This window comes from Nuphar pumila, chromosome 13, assembly GCF_984573655.1.
Source record: "Nuphar pumila chromosome 13, dmNupPumi1.hap1.1, whole genome shotgun sequence".
NCBI classification, from domain to species: domain Eukaryota; kingdom Viridiplantae; phylum Streptophyta; class Magnoliopsida; order Nymphaeales; family Nymphaeaceae; genus Nuphar; species Nuphar pumila.
In genome coordinates this window covers 4,406,953-4,425,184 of record NC_143261.1, presented here as the reverse complement: position 1 = coordinate 4,425,184, position 18,232 = coordinate 4,406,953, and the positions used below count along the sequence as shown (strand labels likewise).

Sequence of the window (18,232 nt, the reverse complement as noted above, 5' to 3'; positions counted from 1 at the left end):
CCGGTTTGAATTATGTTGTGAGTGGTTCATATGTCTGGCCAACACCATAGACTCTGGAGTTGTCTACATGGGTTGCTACGCCCCAGAAGGCTATTTTGAGAATAACTGAATAATGTAGAGTATGACATTGAAAATATCTACTTTGAGAATAAGAACAAAAAATCAATAAAGAGAGATAAAATACATAAACAACGTGTATGCTTAGTTAGTGAACTAAACTAAGAATAGAAGCTTATAGCTCACTACAATTGTAATGGTCGTGTCTTATTTATAAATAAAAATTTACTGTTCCATTTGGTTAGATAGGAAGACTTGACTTGTGGACTTGGACTCAGCTATCGGTGACTTGAATTACTCTGGAGTACTTCATTTGATTTACTTGGACATTTCTGTTTATATACATGGATGGTATGGCATGTGAGATGTTTCTGATAGTGATGTGGAGACCTTGTTTTATAAAAAAAAAAATCTGACTTGGTTTTTGAGGTTGTTTTTGAAATTTTTTCTATAAGAATTAACGTCCACGAACTTGGGCTCGAGAGGCTCCGATTCGGGTTGTTACAAACATGCAGCTGAGACCAGAATGGTGAGCTATATAAGGCATGAGTTTCAAATACAACTCATTTAGAATGATAAAACAAACAAATGGGTGAAGCGAATTCACATAGAGCTGCAGACAAATTTATGAATCTGTTGGGGAGGGGAAATCACAATTTTTTCTATCTTCCCAACATAATACTGCATTACGCACAACTATATATGAAGCAAGAAAATCACCACCATCCAACCCCACCACAAACCAACATATGACCACATCTGAGAGAAAGGGGGCTAGGGGTCTGTCATTGAGAGAGAGAGAGAGAGAGAGAGTTGGACTCACTGGTCAGTCACACTATGCCGACAAACTTCAATAGTTCACCGGCAGTCTGAGCTCCCATGGGCCTGGCGCTCTATCGTTGAGAGAGGAGAGAGGCAGAGAGGGGCAAGAAGAGGGCAACATCTTTTGTTAAAAAAAAAAGAAACAAAAAACATCTGTTTTTTCACGATATTTTTAAAATAATGCGATATTTAGTCACCAGCAATCATCTTGCGAAATTAACAAAGCGTTTATCGTTTGATGAATTTCTCTCAATTTTTTGCGAGAAAATTTGTATTTCTCGTGATATTTGTCACACTGGTTCCATATATAATAAGGGTAATTGAGTGTTTTGAAATTGTTCTTAGTTAATTCAACCACTTAGTTAATTCATTTCCATAAATCTCAGATTACCCACAAGGGCGCCCTACTCATCTGGTAGGGGTATCTTGCAAAGCAATCAAGCTGAAGGAACATAACGAGTTCAAAGCCCATGCATGTGCATCCTTCGCTGTGAGGCTGAAGCTGAGTGTACTCCCTGGTGGGCAAGGGGGACATGGGGGTTTTTACACCAATACGCTTGTGACCGAGTGAGGTGGTTTTTCTTGGTTACCTAAAAAGAAAAAACTCGGTAACTGATCACAAAGGCAAGTAACTATTATGGAAAGCAAACCTCATTTCCTGTGTTCTTAATTCCTTTTTTTTTTTTACAATAGTAATCTATGTGATTATCCCTTGTGCTAAGATCATGGACTTCCATTCATGTGTCTATAGCACAGTGACCAAGGTTTAAAACTGAAATTCATTGGATATGAAATTTTGTGGTATGTTTCAAACTGTTAATTTTTCTCTGGGTTTTTTGAGAACTTTTATTTATATTTCAAAAAATATATATAAGATTAAACTTAGGACATGAAAAATCAAATAAAAGTTTTGCTTGAGAAATTGCCAATGAAATATATATATCATTACAAAGTCTTGTTCTTTTAGAGAATGAAATCATGTTGTTTTGAAATTTTTGCTATTTTGCCTCCATTTTTGGCATATAAGAAAGTATCATCATATTCAACACTATGGTCTACAGTCATTACCTGCTCTGTCCCAACTTTAGTTATGCTAAATGAGCATCACTAGGATAAATCTTGATTTAATTCTTGTTTGGAAAGTGGTAGAAGACAAGCGCCAAACTCATCAATTATCAAGCATGCTAGTGTGCCCGCAACTGTGTTAACTTTGTTTCGAATTTCAGATGGTTGGTTTTGATGTATCATGCTAACTAGAAGGTTAGCATATTATATTTACAGCATTGAAAGTATCTAGGGCTGCAAATGGTCAATATCCATTTGCATATAGATAAAACCAACTGGAGAACACCCCTTACTAGATGCATATCCAATTAGCCCTCCCTCATATGATCTAAATTTGAATGCAAGTAGCATAATCTTATTTATGTTTTTGGGGGTTTTAACAAATTCAGACATGGAACCCAATCTTAAATCCAAGCGTTTGATCATGGTTGAGTCTCTCAGAATTGCGAAGGGATTCAGTTCAATTGATATCAGCCCAACTTCATTCATGGTGGAATCTGGTTTAAAATTGGGGAAAGGTGACAAGGCGCCAGTCTACTATGATCTGAGTTGAGGACAAAATTAAAATAGGGTTTTAACAACCATTATGCCTGTAAGGGTGTGGAAGGGCAGATTAAAAACCATCCAAACACATTTTGCCTTTTGCATGAAGTGACTGCTGTTAGGTCTCGAACCAATGATTCCAAATTGACAGCCCAAGCACTTTATCATTCCACCATAAGATGAATTCATGTTCCTTAAGGGGTTGTTTGATGGCTTGTCTAGAATTGGACAAAATGAACAAGCAGAACGAAATACAACGTTGGTTCATTTCATTCGGTTCTTTTTGTTTCAAATCCAAATGTTTGTTGTTTGATGGGGAAGAATGAAGAAGAAGAATAAACCTTAATCAATGAAAAAAAAACCTTAATTAAGAAGAAACCCTAATCAAGAAGAGAGCCTTAATCAATAATATCAAACAAAAACCTAATATATGAGAATCAAACAAAAACCCCTAATCTAAGAAGACCCTAATATATAAAAACCTAAAAATTCCATAAAAAGGAATTTGTTGCAAACCGTAATAAAACAAGAAGAAAGAAGAAAAGAGAAACCTCATCGGTGATCTCATCATCGGCAGCCTCGCATCGCATCGACGGCAGCCTCATCCCCGACATCGGTTACCCCCTTGCTGCAAAGGAGAGAGAGAGAGAGAGAGAGAGAGAGAGAGAGAGAGAGAGAGAGAGAGAGAGAGAGTTGGGGGGACCCCTACCTCCAACTTTTTTTTTTAACATGCGTTCCTTGCGTTCTATTCTTTTTGTAATAGGGGGAAGGGTGTTACGAAAATAACACCTTTGTAAGGATGTGGCGGACGCGTTCTAAGTGTCCATTGCATCCAATGTTTATTGAAATCACCGTCCCCCACGTTCATTTCGTCCCATTTCGGGTGGGGTGGTGGTGATTCAAACATACCCTAAGCTCACTGATAGTCACAGTTGTTTGTTAGCCAAAGGACATATGTGCTGCAACAAAGTACTATATATGAATATCTCCTCATTTAAGAAGCAATTTTGTTTTTTAAACATCTTGGTCTTTGCTGTCGTTGATCAGAATTCATTTCCAAAAAAATGTTTATGGATAATAATTCACATCCTTTGTCTTGTATAATGTGTAAATTATCCAACTAAAAATAATTTACATAAAATAAATAGGGAAACACTTTAGTGGTCCTTTGGTTTCTCTCATGTGTAAACTTTCCAAACTAAATTTGCCTATGAAATAACACCCGCCTGGGTCGCCCTAGTGGCAACATGTTTGTGGGGAGAGATATATCCCCAACGAAGTCCAAACTTAGGGCCCCTGCACAATCTCACATGTATGGAGAGAGAGAGAGAGAGAGAGAGAGAGAGAGAGAGAGAGAGAGAGAGACTTTTAGTTCAAGTTCATGGAACGCATTGATTAGGGTTGTACCTAGCAGGCATGCCAAAACAGTTGGCGTGTCCATGTCTACTTATTGGCTTATTATTGAATCATGATTGAACAAGATACCGGCACGGCCCGGCCCCCCAAGTTGGTCCCAATCCAAGATTTTCACCTATCCCTCCTAGTGTTCAGAATCGTTTCACTGGTGATGACCTTGAAATGACATGCAACTTTTGCATAACACTATTCAACGTTACTCATGAGTGACCCTAAAAACTCCAGCAGTCAAGATTCTCCAAATTTTCATGGTTCTTTTGTCCTAAAAATTATCTTCAGTACCTACCACTAAATTTTATTATTATCAGATGTAATGTGTTTATTTAACTTTTTAAATTAAAATCAAAGGCTTTGCCCACAAAGTCTATTGAAACAGTGTGGCACAGAATGCACCTAGCTCCTGAAAGGTTTTTTTTTGTTATTTACCCTAGTTTCACTGCATTGAAATCTTAAGATTGAGATCGACAACTATAAAGGATGACCAAGTTCATGAACTTGAACATTTGTATTGGATGCTAAGTTAAACAAATATCAGAAAAGGGTCAAAGAACAAGAGGAAAAAGGAAAGCGTGGCTCCCTAGTAGCCAAGAGATTCTGTGACTTTAACCCTTGGAAACTGTTGCTCGAGCACAAGTTAGATACCATATTTTTCTTTCGATAGAAAGATAGATACCGTGTTAAATTTGAAGAAAAATGAGCAGCTATCTAGTGACCAAAAGGTAGTTGACAACAAATTTTCTGGGTCCAGATACTGCCCAAATGATTTAGACAATTTAATGTGTCTCAAGTCTAAGGATAACTATAGCTGTTCCTGCTTTGATTGCTGGCCATGGTTTTTATAACAAACTTACCACACCTAAAACAGAGACAAGACTAGGCCTTGTGGGGTATTGAGATATGGCACGGTTTCACTTTATTGAGAAACTATGAGTTGCTCACATCGTGCTGGACCTTACACGTCCCCATGACATGAAGGCAAAGATGTCCATATATGCTTGGGATTCCATGGAAACCCCATGTGATGTCTCAAAAAAAGGCAATATTCACAGATACGGCACTGTGTTGTAACTATGACAGAACAACTGATCTGCCAAGCTGCCCCTTCAGGCTCTAGGTTTTCTGCTCACTTTTCTAACCATAAATTCTTGCACTAAGTTGAAGAATAATTGGCAAGGAAAGCTCTTTCATGAGTGGAAGACATATAGAGACATAAAAGGTGCACATATTTGGGAAGTCTATGAAGTGCGCAGTTTGGCATCAAGTGACACATGACCAAGTTCATGAACTCAAACCTTTCTATGTTTGCAGATATGTGGGGGAGTTCATGAACTTGGTCATGTTTCATTTTATTCCAATTGGCAAATCCAAAGTTATCCCTAAACTTCCTCTATATGGTTCACCAAAGTAGATATCTGGAAAATATACTTGACTTTAAACGATTGGCAAGACTCTAGTGGAACTTTACTCGTTAAATAGACGTACGAGATAGTTAAAAGAGGAGCTTAAGTACTATCTGACTTGTCCTGCATAATGATTCTCTCCAACAATGCATTGATCTCATGGCCCACTCTGTGCTGCAGTGTTGGTCAATCCTAATTATGAACTGAGGGCTCAGGCCAGAAAGACAGCTCATTGCCGACTCTGTTGTATCCAAAAGTGCCACGCGTGTGCTAATCATAAGAGAGAGAGTAGCTATCACCTTCTCCACCCCTTTGTTGAGAACCAGGAAAACAAGAAGAAAAGAGAAAAAGTATTTTTTATTGTTTTGTTTTAGGGAAATTGCAATTGTAATAAAGAAGCAAGCATATAAATATACAGCTAGAAATTTCTTCAAATAGTGGTGTATATATATATATATATAACTGAAAATATGAGAACTGCGTGTGAACCACAATTCATAATTTTTTTATTAGTTTCTCTTGAGTCTAACCACGCTGATGTGATCTAAATGCTTGGTTTTATAAGAACACACTCTTGAATCATCCCATTTCGATGCATGAGTTTTTTTAAGGCTTTAAAATCAATGGTTCATATTCTTCGTAAATATTTAAGCATTAAAAAATCATATTTTTTCACCAAAAATACACAATCCAATGGTTCATTCCTAGCAAATTCATCATGCCAATCATGTCCACATGGTTGGATTTGCAAAAAAAGTGTTGAAACTGCCCATATTTCCAGTTCTCATATTTTGGTTCTCATATTCTAGTGATTCTAGATTTTATATATATATATTCAACAGTTCAAAAATTTTCTTGAAAGATTATATAAATTCTGAATAAACATATAATTAGATTGGAGAATGGGTATGGTCCACCCCCTGTCCTCCCCTTCAAAATATGTATATTAGGTATGTTTTTTTGGCAAATCTGACCATATGGATATTGATCTTCATAGTTGAAAATATATGAATAAACTCTTGAATCACACTTTTATTAATTATATGTAGATAGGATTTATTAGGATGATTCCTTTTTCTTCCACTTATCCCCCAAAGTAACATGAATAAGCATCCCATCATATAAAGTTCAGATTATATATGGCTCGTAATTCTTTGCTTCTTTTCCTACTTTTAGACTTTTGGTTTCTTTTTCATAACGTAGATTGCTACTAACTCGGCCATAAAGATAAAGTGGAAAAGAAGGAAACTATAAGAGTGACAATCTAGCTCGATGTTGTGGTTGATGTTTAGTTTCATGTCTATGTTCCCTCTTTGGGAGGTTAGCTCCTCCCAAGCTAGTCCACTTACACTTTTGGACTTGTGCATGTTTATAACCGTTACTATATTCTCCTTTATTTTATTTTTAACTAGTGACAATTAATAAGAAGGGAGATGGTCCACTCCTTGTCCTCCCCTTCAAAATCTGCACGTTAGATATGTTTTTTTGGAAAATCTGATCATATAGATGTGATCTCCATGGTTGAAAACATAAGATTAATTACTCTTGATCAAACTTTTTTGATGTGTAGGTGATTTTATAACATAGAAAATTTCAAAATTTTTAGAACCGTTGATTTTTGGATAAGGCTAAATGATATAGCAATTATTTCATGTAAAGTTCATTACCCCCATCAATTTGAATAATTTGCCTCAACTTGGAGGGAAGAACTGATAATAAGCATAAAACCATCCATTCTTGTTCTACATCTATTCAAGAAAATGCTTAGCCATTCCATGTGTCTAACCAAAAAAATCTTTTTTCTCCTTAAGATTTTTCTATCTTCCCAATCATTCCCATTGATCCTTTTTTCTCCCAATTTCTTCCATTCACCAAGGAAATCAATAAAATGCTTTTAAAAAACAAGCATACTACTTTGACAAGTAAAAAAAAGTAAGAAAAGGTTCAAACATATTATTTAATGGACGCTTCTATGATGGTATACACTTCATTTACTAAGTTCTAAGCTCCAAAAGCAAAATATGACCATTGGGTTATGTTTAGCATGTTCTATTTATTATTTTCATAAGATAAAGTTGACTCAAATATGATGTTTTATACCATTTTTAAACCACTCTTCTTTTCATGTATTGTGAGCAGTTGATTTTCATTGTCTTAGAAACAGAAACTTATGGTGTATTAGACATGATAAAACCTTACTAAACACATCTGTATAGTTAGATTTATCATTTGGTGGCTAGATAGATACAAACAAGAGTGTGTACCACCGTGTGGAATCATGGTACATAACCACCATATCATTTCCTTTATTTAATTTAAATACAATCATATTTGAAATGAGGTGACCTAATTGAAGGCTCTGGTTAAGGAAAAGGCCGTAGACTTGGTTTTCTTTCATACTTTGGCAAAAAGAAGCAATAATCTCAATATGAGTAGTCAAATATATAGAGGTTAACCATGCTAACATAGAATGGTCCTCTAAGTTCATCACAATCACATACTTGCTTTCAGGCCTATCCTTACTGGTGAGAAGTCATATTCAATGGGCTCTTTCCAGTTGCATGTTAGAATGAAGTCAAGATTATAGTACAATATTGGTCCAGTGATAATGTTGCATAGATAATGTGACATCTGCACCATCCAATCAAAGGAGCCTTTGTGTGGATGTTGGGCCCACCATTCAATCATATGAGAATTCTAAATCCAAGTAAATCCCAAATTCATGTTTTTTGTTTAGGAATTAATAATTCCATGATTTTCCTTGGAATTTTAAAGGGGCTGTGTCCCTACACTTCCATATATGTGGTGACGGGATCACCCTCAGTATATATCAGGCTTTTTCCTTGTCAAGCGGGGAAATAGTCTTCTTTATAAACATTTATTCTGTGATGCCCTTGGAAGTTAGTGGTGCCTAATCAGATCCCCCTCAATTATCATCACTTATCATGATTGTCATCACTTATCGTGATTGTCATCACTTATAATGATTGTCATCATTGTTAATAGCTTTTTCTTTTCTTTTTTAAAGTTAGGTTTTATAGTATTGTTTAAATTCATAAACTGTAATTAACTAAAATGTCATCAATTCATTACATTTTTTATGCTAAGCATCTCAATATGTAACATGTATCCCTTTTCCTTAATGTAATGGCATGCTAAAAGTTGCTTGTATGTAAACTAGTGATTGTTGCGGATTGAAATCAAATCAACATTCAATTTTATTATAGAAAAATCTCATCACCCAACAGTTGAGGTATCTTAATTTATATGGTTGTATGGCTTGTTTCCCAGTGTGGCACCCATGCTAAGTAAACAATTTAAGCATAAGTTGAACAAATAGAGCATTATGTTACTAACTTATTATTATTGTAATTGGCAACCTTTGCATTGAAAAATCATGAACACCGATAAGGATAAGAGTCGGTGAGGCCAACTTGTCATTGCATGGTTGAACAAAATGTTCGGTGGTGCGGTGGTGGCGAACTTAACAATGTCGTTTTTCGAGCAACTCTCCAAAGATGACCTGGACCTACGTACACATATGGCCTTCTGTATAAATTTAGCCTTGCAATTCATTGCCATGGACATCATGATCGTCATTCTACTGTTATTATTTGCTAGATTGGTTTGTTTTTACTCAAAAAACTGCAAAGGGAAAAAAATTGTTAATGAGAAAATGTACACATTTAGCTAGAATTAGATAAATATCATATTTGTGTTTTATAGTAAACTACTATGTCATCCTAGGCTCGAATTATGTTAGCCACATAGTATCGAATGGTATCAAACCTAATAGAATGTGATAATCATGATTTACTTGGTACAATTTAGATTGTTATAAATACCTTACTAGATCAAAGTATTTACTGTGAGTATGCCTTCATATGTGTGAAGTGGGTGTGGGTGCATGCATGTATTTGCAGCAGATATGTGAATATGTGTCTTTTGTTGCCTTAGTAATCATTGGTGGATTCTAATATGGTCTAGAAAAAGAGGTATTGAATCTACATCCCATATGATAATGACAATGTCATTTTCCATGAGCACTTCAAAACTTCTTTGTCATATTTAATCTGTGCAATTTATTGTTTTTAAGACTTGAATGTGAGAGCTCTAAAATTATAAGCGAATTTGGTGAACTTTATTTTCTTAGGGTCTCTCTCTATATATATATATATAGAAAGAGAGAGGGAGTCGCTAAAATATGAGAACTAATGTGTGAACTGTGATTTTTATGGGTTTTTTGTTCTTTTCTCTTGAATCTAACCATACTAATGTGATCCGATTTATAAGAACATGTTCTTTAGTCATCCGATTTTGATGTATAAAAGAGATTTTTTTAAGGTTTTAAAATCAATGGCTCATAATCTTTATAAATATTCAAGCATTCAAAAATCACATTTTTCATCGAAAATACAAGAACCAATGGTTGATTCCTAGCAAATTCATCATGCCAAGAACATCCACATAGTTTGATTTGCAAAAAAAAAAATGTTGAAAATACCCATATTTCTAGATCTCATATTCTAGTGACTATATATATATATATATAGATATATATATATATATATATATATATATATATAGAGAGAGAGAGAGAGAGAGAGAGGGGGGGGGGGGGGGGCAAGCACACAAGCATGCACACGCGCGCGTGCTCATACAAGCGCACTGGAATGAGAGTTTTAACTGAGACTTCTCTTTGACATTTGTGTAGGTATACATATTTCAGTACATCTTTGTGGGAGGAATTATCTCCTTAGTGATCCCTTGTACCATTGACGTTGGATGATGGCGATTGATATAGCTGCTGATACATCGCTGCCATTTTAAAGGGATCCACATTCATTGTCTGCGATTAACATAAAAGTATTGTTAGAGATCCCCAACAGCTCAAAAGTTATAGTATTAAGCAGCAGAGTAACACCAAAGATGCCTAGAATTAGACTTGGCCTTGGCACACACCTGTGCTTGGCATGCAAGGAAGGTAGAGAGTGGATCAGGAAATGAGGCACTTGCCATCCTCTCTTTCAGTTTGTTGCGCGAACCGGCCGCTGCCGCAGCAAGGTTTGGCAGCATGAAGTTTGATGGATTTACGGCCTGAGGGATTGCGGTGCCGCCGGGCCAGATCGCAGCATTCATGCCCATACTCATTTGTGCTAGCATGTACATTTGGAGTTGCTGCATTGGCATCATCATTTGTTGCATGTTTGTTTGGCTCATTACTTGGACTGCGGCCTGAAGCTGCTTTAGGTACTCTATCACCTCGTCTAGTACAGAAGCTTTGTCGGTCTTGAATTTGAAATAAGATGGCACAAATTGTTAGGAAAATCTGAGATCATCTCCTATTGAAATCCTTATATGATGGGGAAGAAAAAAGTAAAAAGAACACAAAAAAAATCTTCTGAATTATTGACAAAGTGATGAATATTTTAGTGTTGTAATCTATTTTCACCGGCTATGAGCTGAAAGGGAGCATCTTCTGCTTATAATGTAAAGAGCCATTTATCTATATGCAAAATAACATGTTTCCTTCTTTCCTTTTTTTCTATTTTTTTTCTTTTAATCAGTCGACATTTCTAAATATGGAAATGGAAAGACATCTTTAAGACAATTTATCACAATAATGGTTAGTGATATTTTACCTTACTTGAGTTTGGTATCAACTTCTGTAAATCTTTCATCTTCTGGTTGATCTTGTCCCTCCTTTTCTGCAAACATATTCACCATGGCATCAATTATTATTATTATTATTATTATTATTATTATTATTATAAGATACATAGTCGCCCATAACATACATGAGAGTGCCCAACATAAGTCCCACTACTCATTTCTTTATTTTTATCTTTAAATGACCTAAAAAGTACTGGGGATACAATTGTCAAATATGCAATCAACTTATCCTCAAAACAACATTCATATCCCAAAATCTGATCATATTAACATTCGAGGACTTCTTATTTTTAACTAAACATTCAAGGAATTATATTTTATGGTTTTGACAGTAACCACAAATTTAATCATCCAAAAGAAAGAAAGAAAAAAGTACAACCACAAACTGACCAGAGGAAAAAAACAAAATAATTAAACTTACACGTTCTGATTGGTTGTGAACAGCGGCAGCTCTAATTCTTCTTGTAGAGATTGAACGTCCCCCTTGACCCTTACCCTTGTGGTTCCCACTCTCTTCCTCCCTCTTCAACACATACATGAAACGTTGGGAATTGATCAGAACCAACTTGACAAAATGGTGTAAAGATCAAGATCCACACCCAGATACGCTTCCAGGAAACTCGCCGGAAAGATTTTCCGGCTAGCAATCCAGGCAAGCCTAATGAAAAATTGTAGAATTATAGAGAAACAGCACAAGTGCTTACCTTGGACCTACTATGGCACACTGAGTCTTGCTCATCCTTTGTTGTGCTTGTATTTTCCATCGATCCGATCGGCGCTGTCAGCCGGCAGGCAGAGCCGCTCATTTCGCAAGTGTTGATGGTTACATACGTGTCGTCCTGGCCATGAGTTTCACTGCCGGAAATTCCAAAATTTGATTTCGGTACCGTTGCAAGCCTTTGGCGCTTGGAATGAGATTCAGATTGCTCTTCCATTTTGTCATGGACATCTTGGCTAGCAAAGGGTCCTTGGCACGAGCCCACGCAGGTACGGATGTTCGAGCCCGGGGTGCGGTCAAGGGCACAGTCGTATGGTCTGTCTGAGCCCATGCAGCTCGGGCCCGGTGCGTCAGGGACCGAGCAAGGGACCAAGGCGTCCATGAGCCATGGGGAGAAGTCCTTGGCTTGTGGCACCTTGACAGCCTTGCCTAGCACGCTTGTGCCTTGGTTCACTATGCACTCGAGTGTGCCACAGCCTTGAGGCCTCTCCCACGCTTGTTTGGGGGAGAGCCTGCAGGTTAGCTTGGGAGGACTTAGACCGTGCATCGACAGTTGGCCGTTTTGCCATGTGAGCTCTGCAACTTCATAATCCCACCTACAAAAAAGGTGATGCCAAAAACATAATATTGTATATCATTAGAAACTATTATGATAAAGTGTATATATAGAGTTAATGATCTCTCTCTCTCTCTCTCTCTCTCTCTCTCTCTCTCTCTCTCTCCAAGAGGGTCATGTGTACTCAGTAGTCTATATGGGTGCACACACACAAAGAATATGAAAATAAGAAAACTAGGACAAAAGAAAAGGGATTGTACATGGATAAGTTGTCACTCAAGGGGTCTCTATGGTTGTGGGCAAAAGCTCCTTGTTTGTTAGAGTTCGTCTGGCTTTCCATCTCCAACTGAGGGACGCTGTGAATCATTGGATGAGGTTTGAGAGAGAGAGAGAGAGAGAGAGCAGCCAACCTCCTAGAGAGAGATGGTTTAACGGAAGTAGAGGGCTTGTAGAGGCAAAAACAGGATGTGGATGTGGCTCCCCTAAAAAAAGAGAGAAAGAAAATGGTTTGTGTGGAAGGAAAAGAGAGAGAGAGAGAGAGAGAGAAACAGAGGTAAGTGCAGTTAAGGATGACGCTGTAGGGATGATGAGGGAAAGGCCCCTGGATTGGGGGGCATGAGGTGTCCACATGAGATCTTTTCAAGAAATGTGAGTGGCTCATGTGGACACGTGTAAAGTTTTGCAGGTAGGTTGCCACGCCCAGCATTCACTGCCCTCATATGCCAACCCCTCTTTTTTTAATGACCCTTCTGGTGTTTACTCTTGCGGTTATAAGACTTCCCTAAGTGACCTCACATCCATTTATCTATGGGCGTTCATAATACCACCACCCCCAGTGACTTCCCTTCTTTTTATTCCTTCTAGGTGGGTGGTAGCATGTGGGGGTCCAGTCTAGGGTATCCCTCCAGGGGAGGGCTCAGTGAGGGGAAAACCTGCAACATGGAGGTTACCCACAGATACTAAAGCAACGATGGTGGTTTTGTTTTTTTTATCTTGAAGCCCCCATCTCAGTCCACAAGGTTTCAGGGTTCGGGAATTGGTGAAATTTATCTTGACTTCTCCCGCTAAGGTGCTCTACTTTTTTTCTGTAAAGTCCAGCTGGGGTTAGATATGGTTCAATCGTACTACTGGGGTTTTGAACATGTACCATTTCACCATAGAGCGAACGTGCACTGACAGCTTCTACCAACCAAGCGGACACCTCCGTTTGTCGTGCCCTACTTTTTAATAAATAACAAAGTTACTAGTTAGTAACAACTAACAAGCCAAGGTAAGTCACCAACTTGGGGAAGGGGGGCTCCGCAGGAGCAGTTTGTGCACGTCACCTGTGTTGGGATGTTGCAAGTTCGAACCTTAAATGGTATGGTTGTATAACTAGTAGGGGTCTGCCTAACCCCAGCTTTCTTTGTAAAAAAAAAAAGGTAATTCGGAGTCAAATAAGATAGCTGGATGTGGGGATGTCAATGAGTGGAACTTTAGCCGATATCTGACCAAATTCGATTTCATTTAGATACATTTGATTAGCCAAAACAATATATGATTATAATCGGACACATATATGGTTTTGATTTTTTGCTTTTGAATCCGAGAAATACTAGAGTTTGACGAATATCTAAATCTATTTACATGTAAAAAAATGGATCTGGTGTCAACATGTTACCATCTAAAGCCAAATCCGAATTTGAATCCGTTTAATCAACATCCAAATCGTTTATATCCCTAACTGAATGGTTGGAGTTGTACTATATCGTAACAGAGGATTAGTTAGAATCAATCACAAATCTCATCCATTTTTCAGTTATTTTCTTAAAATAGAAAATCTCATATATTCCTCATTCTTCTTTTCCATACATAGTTGTTTTAGAAAAGGATTATAAGGAAAATATATGAAAACCTAGAAATTTAAATAAAATAAAATAAAGGTTAGTATAACAATAATATTGATTAAAATAACCAAGATTTTTGCAATTTTTGGCTATTGTCGATTAGGATTCAACTTTTTATGTATTTAATTGATCTGGGTCCAATCCATTTGCATCCCTAATTATATGCCATCCCAAGATGCATCTCACTTACGAACCGTGATAGTGGGGTCATGCACATATGTATGGCAAGGATTAAATATACAAAAAATGATTGTATTGTCCTTGTAAAATAGCTTGTTTATGGAAAAATCTCACAATTTGCCAAAATCCTCCTCATGTCTAAAATTTTGATTCTCAACTTTATTTAGAATATCTTTGTCCTTTCACAAATATAGCACGATATTCACAAATTATTGTTGTGAATATCTTCAAAATGTATGAACCTCCTTTTAACAAAAAATATCGCATAAGTGGCACAACCAGGAGGACATTCGCAAATCATGTTTGTGAATGTCCTCAAAATATGTGAACCTCCTTTTACTAAAACACATAAGGGGCACAAGTAAGAGGACATTCGCAAATGTGTGAGGACATTCACATGCGAAGATCAGGACATTCACAAATGTGAGAGTATTTAGTTAAAGGAGGTTTGCAAATATAGTACAACCTTCACAAATCATGTTTGCGAATGTCCCCAAAATAAGCAACCTCATTTTACTAAATTAAATTGCATAAGGGGCACTTGCAAAGAACATTCGCAAATATGTGACAACATTCACAAATGTGAGCATATTTAGTTAAAGAAGGTTCATAAATATAGTACGACATTAACAAATCATGTTTGAGAATGCCCTCAAAATATGCGAACCGCTTTTTACTAAAATCACATAAGGGGCACAGGCAGAAGAACATTTGCAAATGTACGAGGACATTAGCAAATGTAGGAGTATTTAGTTAAAGGAGGTTTGCAAATATAGTATGATCTTCACAAATCATGTTTGTGAATGTCCCCAAAATATGTGAACATCTTTTACTAAAATCACATAAGAGGCACTGGCAGGAGGACATCCTCAAATGTGTGAGGACATTTGCATGTGAAGATGAGGACATTCATAAATATGAAAGTATTTGTTAAAGGAGGCTCACAAATATAATACGACCTTCACAAATCATGTTTACGAATGTCCCTAAAATGTGCAAAACTCCTTTTACTAAAATCATATAAGGGGCAGAGACAAGAGGACATTCACAAATGTGTGAGAACATTCACAAATGCAAGAGTGTAAATGTTCTATTTGTGCCCCTTATGCGGGTTTTGTTTAATAAAAGGAGGTTTGTACATTTTGGAGGCATTCATAACAATGACTTGTGAATGTAGTGCTATATTTGTGAAAGGGAAAAAATGTTTTAAAACGGCCCAAAATTGAGCTTGAGAACATAGAATTACTTGCATAAGAATAAAACTGAGTATTTAAGTATTTTCCTTGAGTCCCTTCTTTCAGATATACTTATTGTGAGATTTGAGTTATTAAGCATAGTAGACTTACTTTGTAAATCCCGAAAGAGGGGATGAATGGAAAGGGTTACCTAATAGCCATCAAAGTGAGAGCCGCTATAAGTGTGGACCACTGGCAATTTATTGATATAGAGACACTACATCGATGTAGAGACATTACATTTTTTGCATGCTTAGATGTTTGTGAATATCATAACCTTAAGAATATTCTGAGAAATTTGATTGTGATAGAGAGAAAATAAAGTTGATGTAGTTCACGTAGAAAAATGAGAGTTGAATAAAATATCCTAGGGGTTATTTTCACATAGTGAGTGAGATTCTAGGTAGATGATCAAGATGTAGGATGAACCACGAACCCTAGGAGCAGATATAACTCCTCAGTCTGACTCTTTGACTAGCTATCAGTGGATCTTCTTTCACTACAATGCCTAAGGATCCCGGTCGAGATCGATCATAGTAGTTCATAGTCTAACCAATATCATAAAATTGGAGTATTCTACAGAGGTTGCTATGCCTATAGTAGGCTATTACTAGTATAACCAATCTAGTATAATAGTTAGCATTGAGTGAATGTTAACTTATGAGTTTGAGAAAGATAATAGAAGAATTTAAAAGAGACAAACATGTATGTTATATGATCAAAACTAAACCAAGACTATGGGCTTAGATCCCACTATAGTTGTAAGTCAAAGTCTTAAATTGTTTATAATTATTTTTTACCGAGTTTTAGACTCACCCCCTTAATAATTATAAGTATAGGTTCTAAGAGATCTATCTGAGGCAAGTCGACGTAATTGCTTTTGTCTATAGGTATTCGCAAATGGTCAGAGGGTCATATAGAGACTTACTTTGTTGTCTTTATTTATTGAACCTTATGTAAATATATGCTTTTGAGTTAGATGATGTAACTGATATGACTATGGTTATGTTATGTGAATATTTTAATTTAGAAAAAAAATTATGCCATATTTTTTTTGGGCTCACTTTACATTTTTTCCTCTAAAAAGTAATACCCACAAACCCAAACTTGAGAGGTCTTAGATCATGGTGTTACACAACCATCGTGGTTTAACCAGGGACCCAACCAGATCTAGCTCATATCATCAGATCCATGCAGCATATTCTAATTCAACTGATCGAATTTAGAGCAAATGTTGCTGGATTCCAAGTAAAAGTCAAATTTATTCCAACCTATTTTACTTTCTATATCATAATCAGATCCAAGATTCCATTGTGAATTTTTTTTTTTGCTTGGCCAAAAGTCGATTACGCATTGGCAAGCCTTCGATTGGTAAAACCCTTGAGGTCCCCCAACCCACCGAAAAGTACTCCTAGCTTCAATCTTGCGGCAAAGGATGCCTCCTCATGAGTTTCTAACTGTAGTAATCTTATGTCAAGTGTAAAACCATGGCCACCTCTTGCCAAGAAGGTGGAACCCTTGCAGGCTATTCTATTATGAGATTTGGATCAAATTAAGATAAAAAACTGGACACACTCTTTCAAAGTGAGATGATCAGGTCAATTATAACTAGACCTATATCCAACGTGTTTGCATCTCAACTGATGGGTAACATAGGTAAGATGAATTTGGCTTTACTTAAACTTGCCCTCCTAATTATTTGGAAAGTTCATTCAAGCCCAAAAATAGAGAGCAGTTGGGAAATGCCATAAAATGGACAAAAGTTTAAATGGCTTTTAACTTTGTCATTTTCTCTTAATAAATTTTAATTTTTTATTTATCATATTTTCACTTGTAAATAAATAAAATAGAAAAGGATTGTATTTTCCTTGTAAAATGACACACTTTCGAAGAAACCTTATAATTTGTCAAAATTTACCCCATGTCCAAAATTTTGATTCTCAATTTTTTTAAGATATTTTTGCCCTTTCGCAAATATAACATGATGTCCACAAATCATTGTTGCGAATGTTCCCAAAATGTGTATTTTTTTTAATAAAAAATGCATAAAAGACACATACAGGAGGACATTCACAAATATATATAGTATGCCCTTGCTAACTCCTATCAACGAATGTCTCCAAAATGCGAGAACATTCTTTAACTAAATACTCTCACATTTGCAAATGTTCTGACCTTCACATGAGAATATTCTCACACATTTGCGAATATTTTGCGAAGGTCCTTAAAATATGGAAACCTCCTTTAACTAAATACTCTCACATTTGTTAATGTCCTAACCTTCACATGAGAATGTCCTTACACATTTGTGAACGTTCTCCTATGCCCCTTATGCAATTTTAGTAAAAGGAGGTTCCCATATTTTGGGAACATTCAGAACCATGAGTTAAGAAGGTTCCCAAAATGTGTGAACCTTCTTTAACTAAATACTCCCACATTTACGAATGTCCTTGCACATTTGTGAATGTTCTAACCTTTGCATGTGAATGTCCTCACATATTTGCAAATATCCTCCTACCAATGTTTCTTATGTGATTTTAGTAAAAGGATGTTCACACATTTTGCGAACATTTACAACCACGAGTTGCAAAGGATGTACTATATTTGTGAATGTCCTCCTGTATGTGTCCCTTATGCGATTTTTTTAGTAGGAGGTTCACATATTATAGAGATATTCACAC

General features: G+C 36.5%; 1 protein-coding gene across 1 annotated transcript; it reads right to left on the bottom strand.

Moving 5' to 3' along the window:
- Positions 1-9,979: 9,979 nt before the first annotated feature.
- Positions 9,980-12,779, bottom strand: LOC149817577 (transcription factor UNE10-like). The gene is made up of 6 exons (XM_089985656.1): positions 12,511-12,779; positions 11,681-12,290; positions 11,398-11,499; positions 10,946-11,011; positions 10,266-10,592; positions 9,980-10,152 (listed from the first exon to the last, which is right to left on the bottom strand). Exons 1-6 carry the CDS (start codon positions 12,615-12,617, stop codon positions 10,060-10,062), a joined length of 1,305 nt encoding a protein of 434 aa, XP_089841782.1. The 5' UTR covers positions 12,618-12,779; the 3' UTR covers positions 9,980-10,059.
- Positions 12,780-18,232: the final 5,453 nt, after the last annotated feature.

Excerpts from the sequence above, each read along its gene's own strand:
- LOC149817577 (XM_089985656.1), bottom strand. The coding sequence starts at position 12,617 with ATGATTCACAGCGTCCCTCAGTTGGAGATGGAAAGCCAGACGAACTCT. Across the intron at positions 11,500-11,680 it reads TGTGCCATAGTAGGTCCAAG|AGGGAGGAAGAGAGTGGGAA; the intron begins GTAAGCACTTGT and ends TATGTGTTGAAG. Across the intron at positions 10,593-10,945 it reads TGATACCAAACTCAAGTAAG|ACCGACAAAGCTTCTGTACT; the intron begins GTAAAATATCAC and ends TTCAAATTCAAG.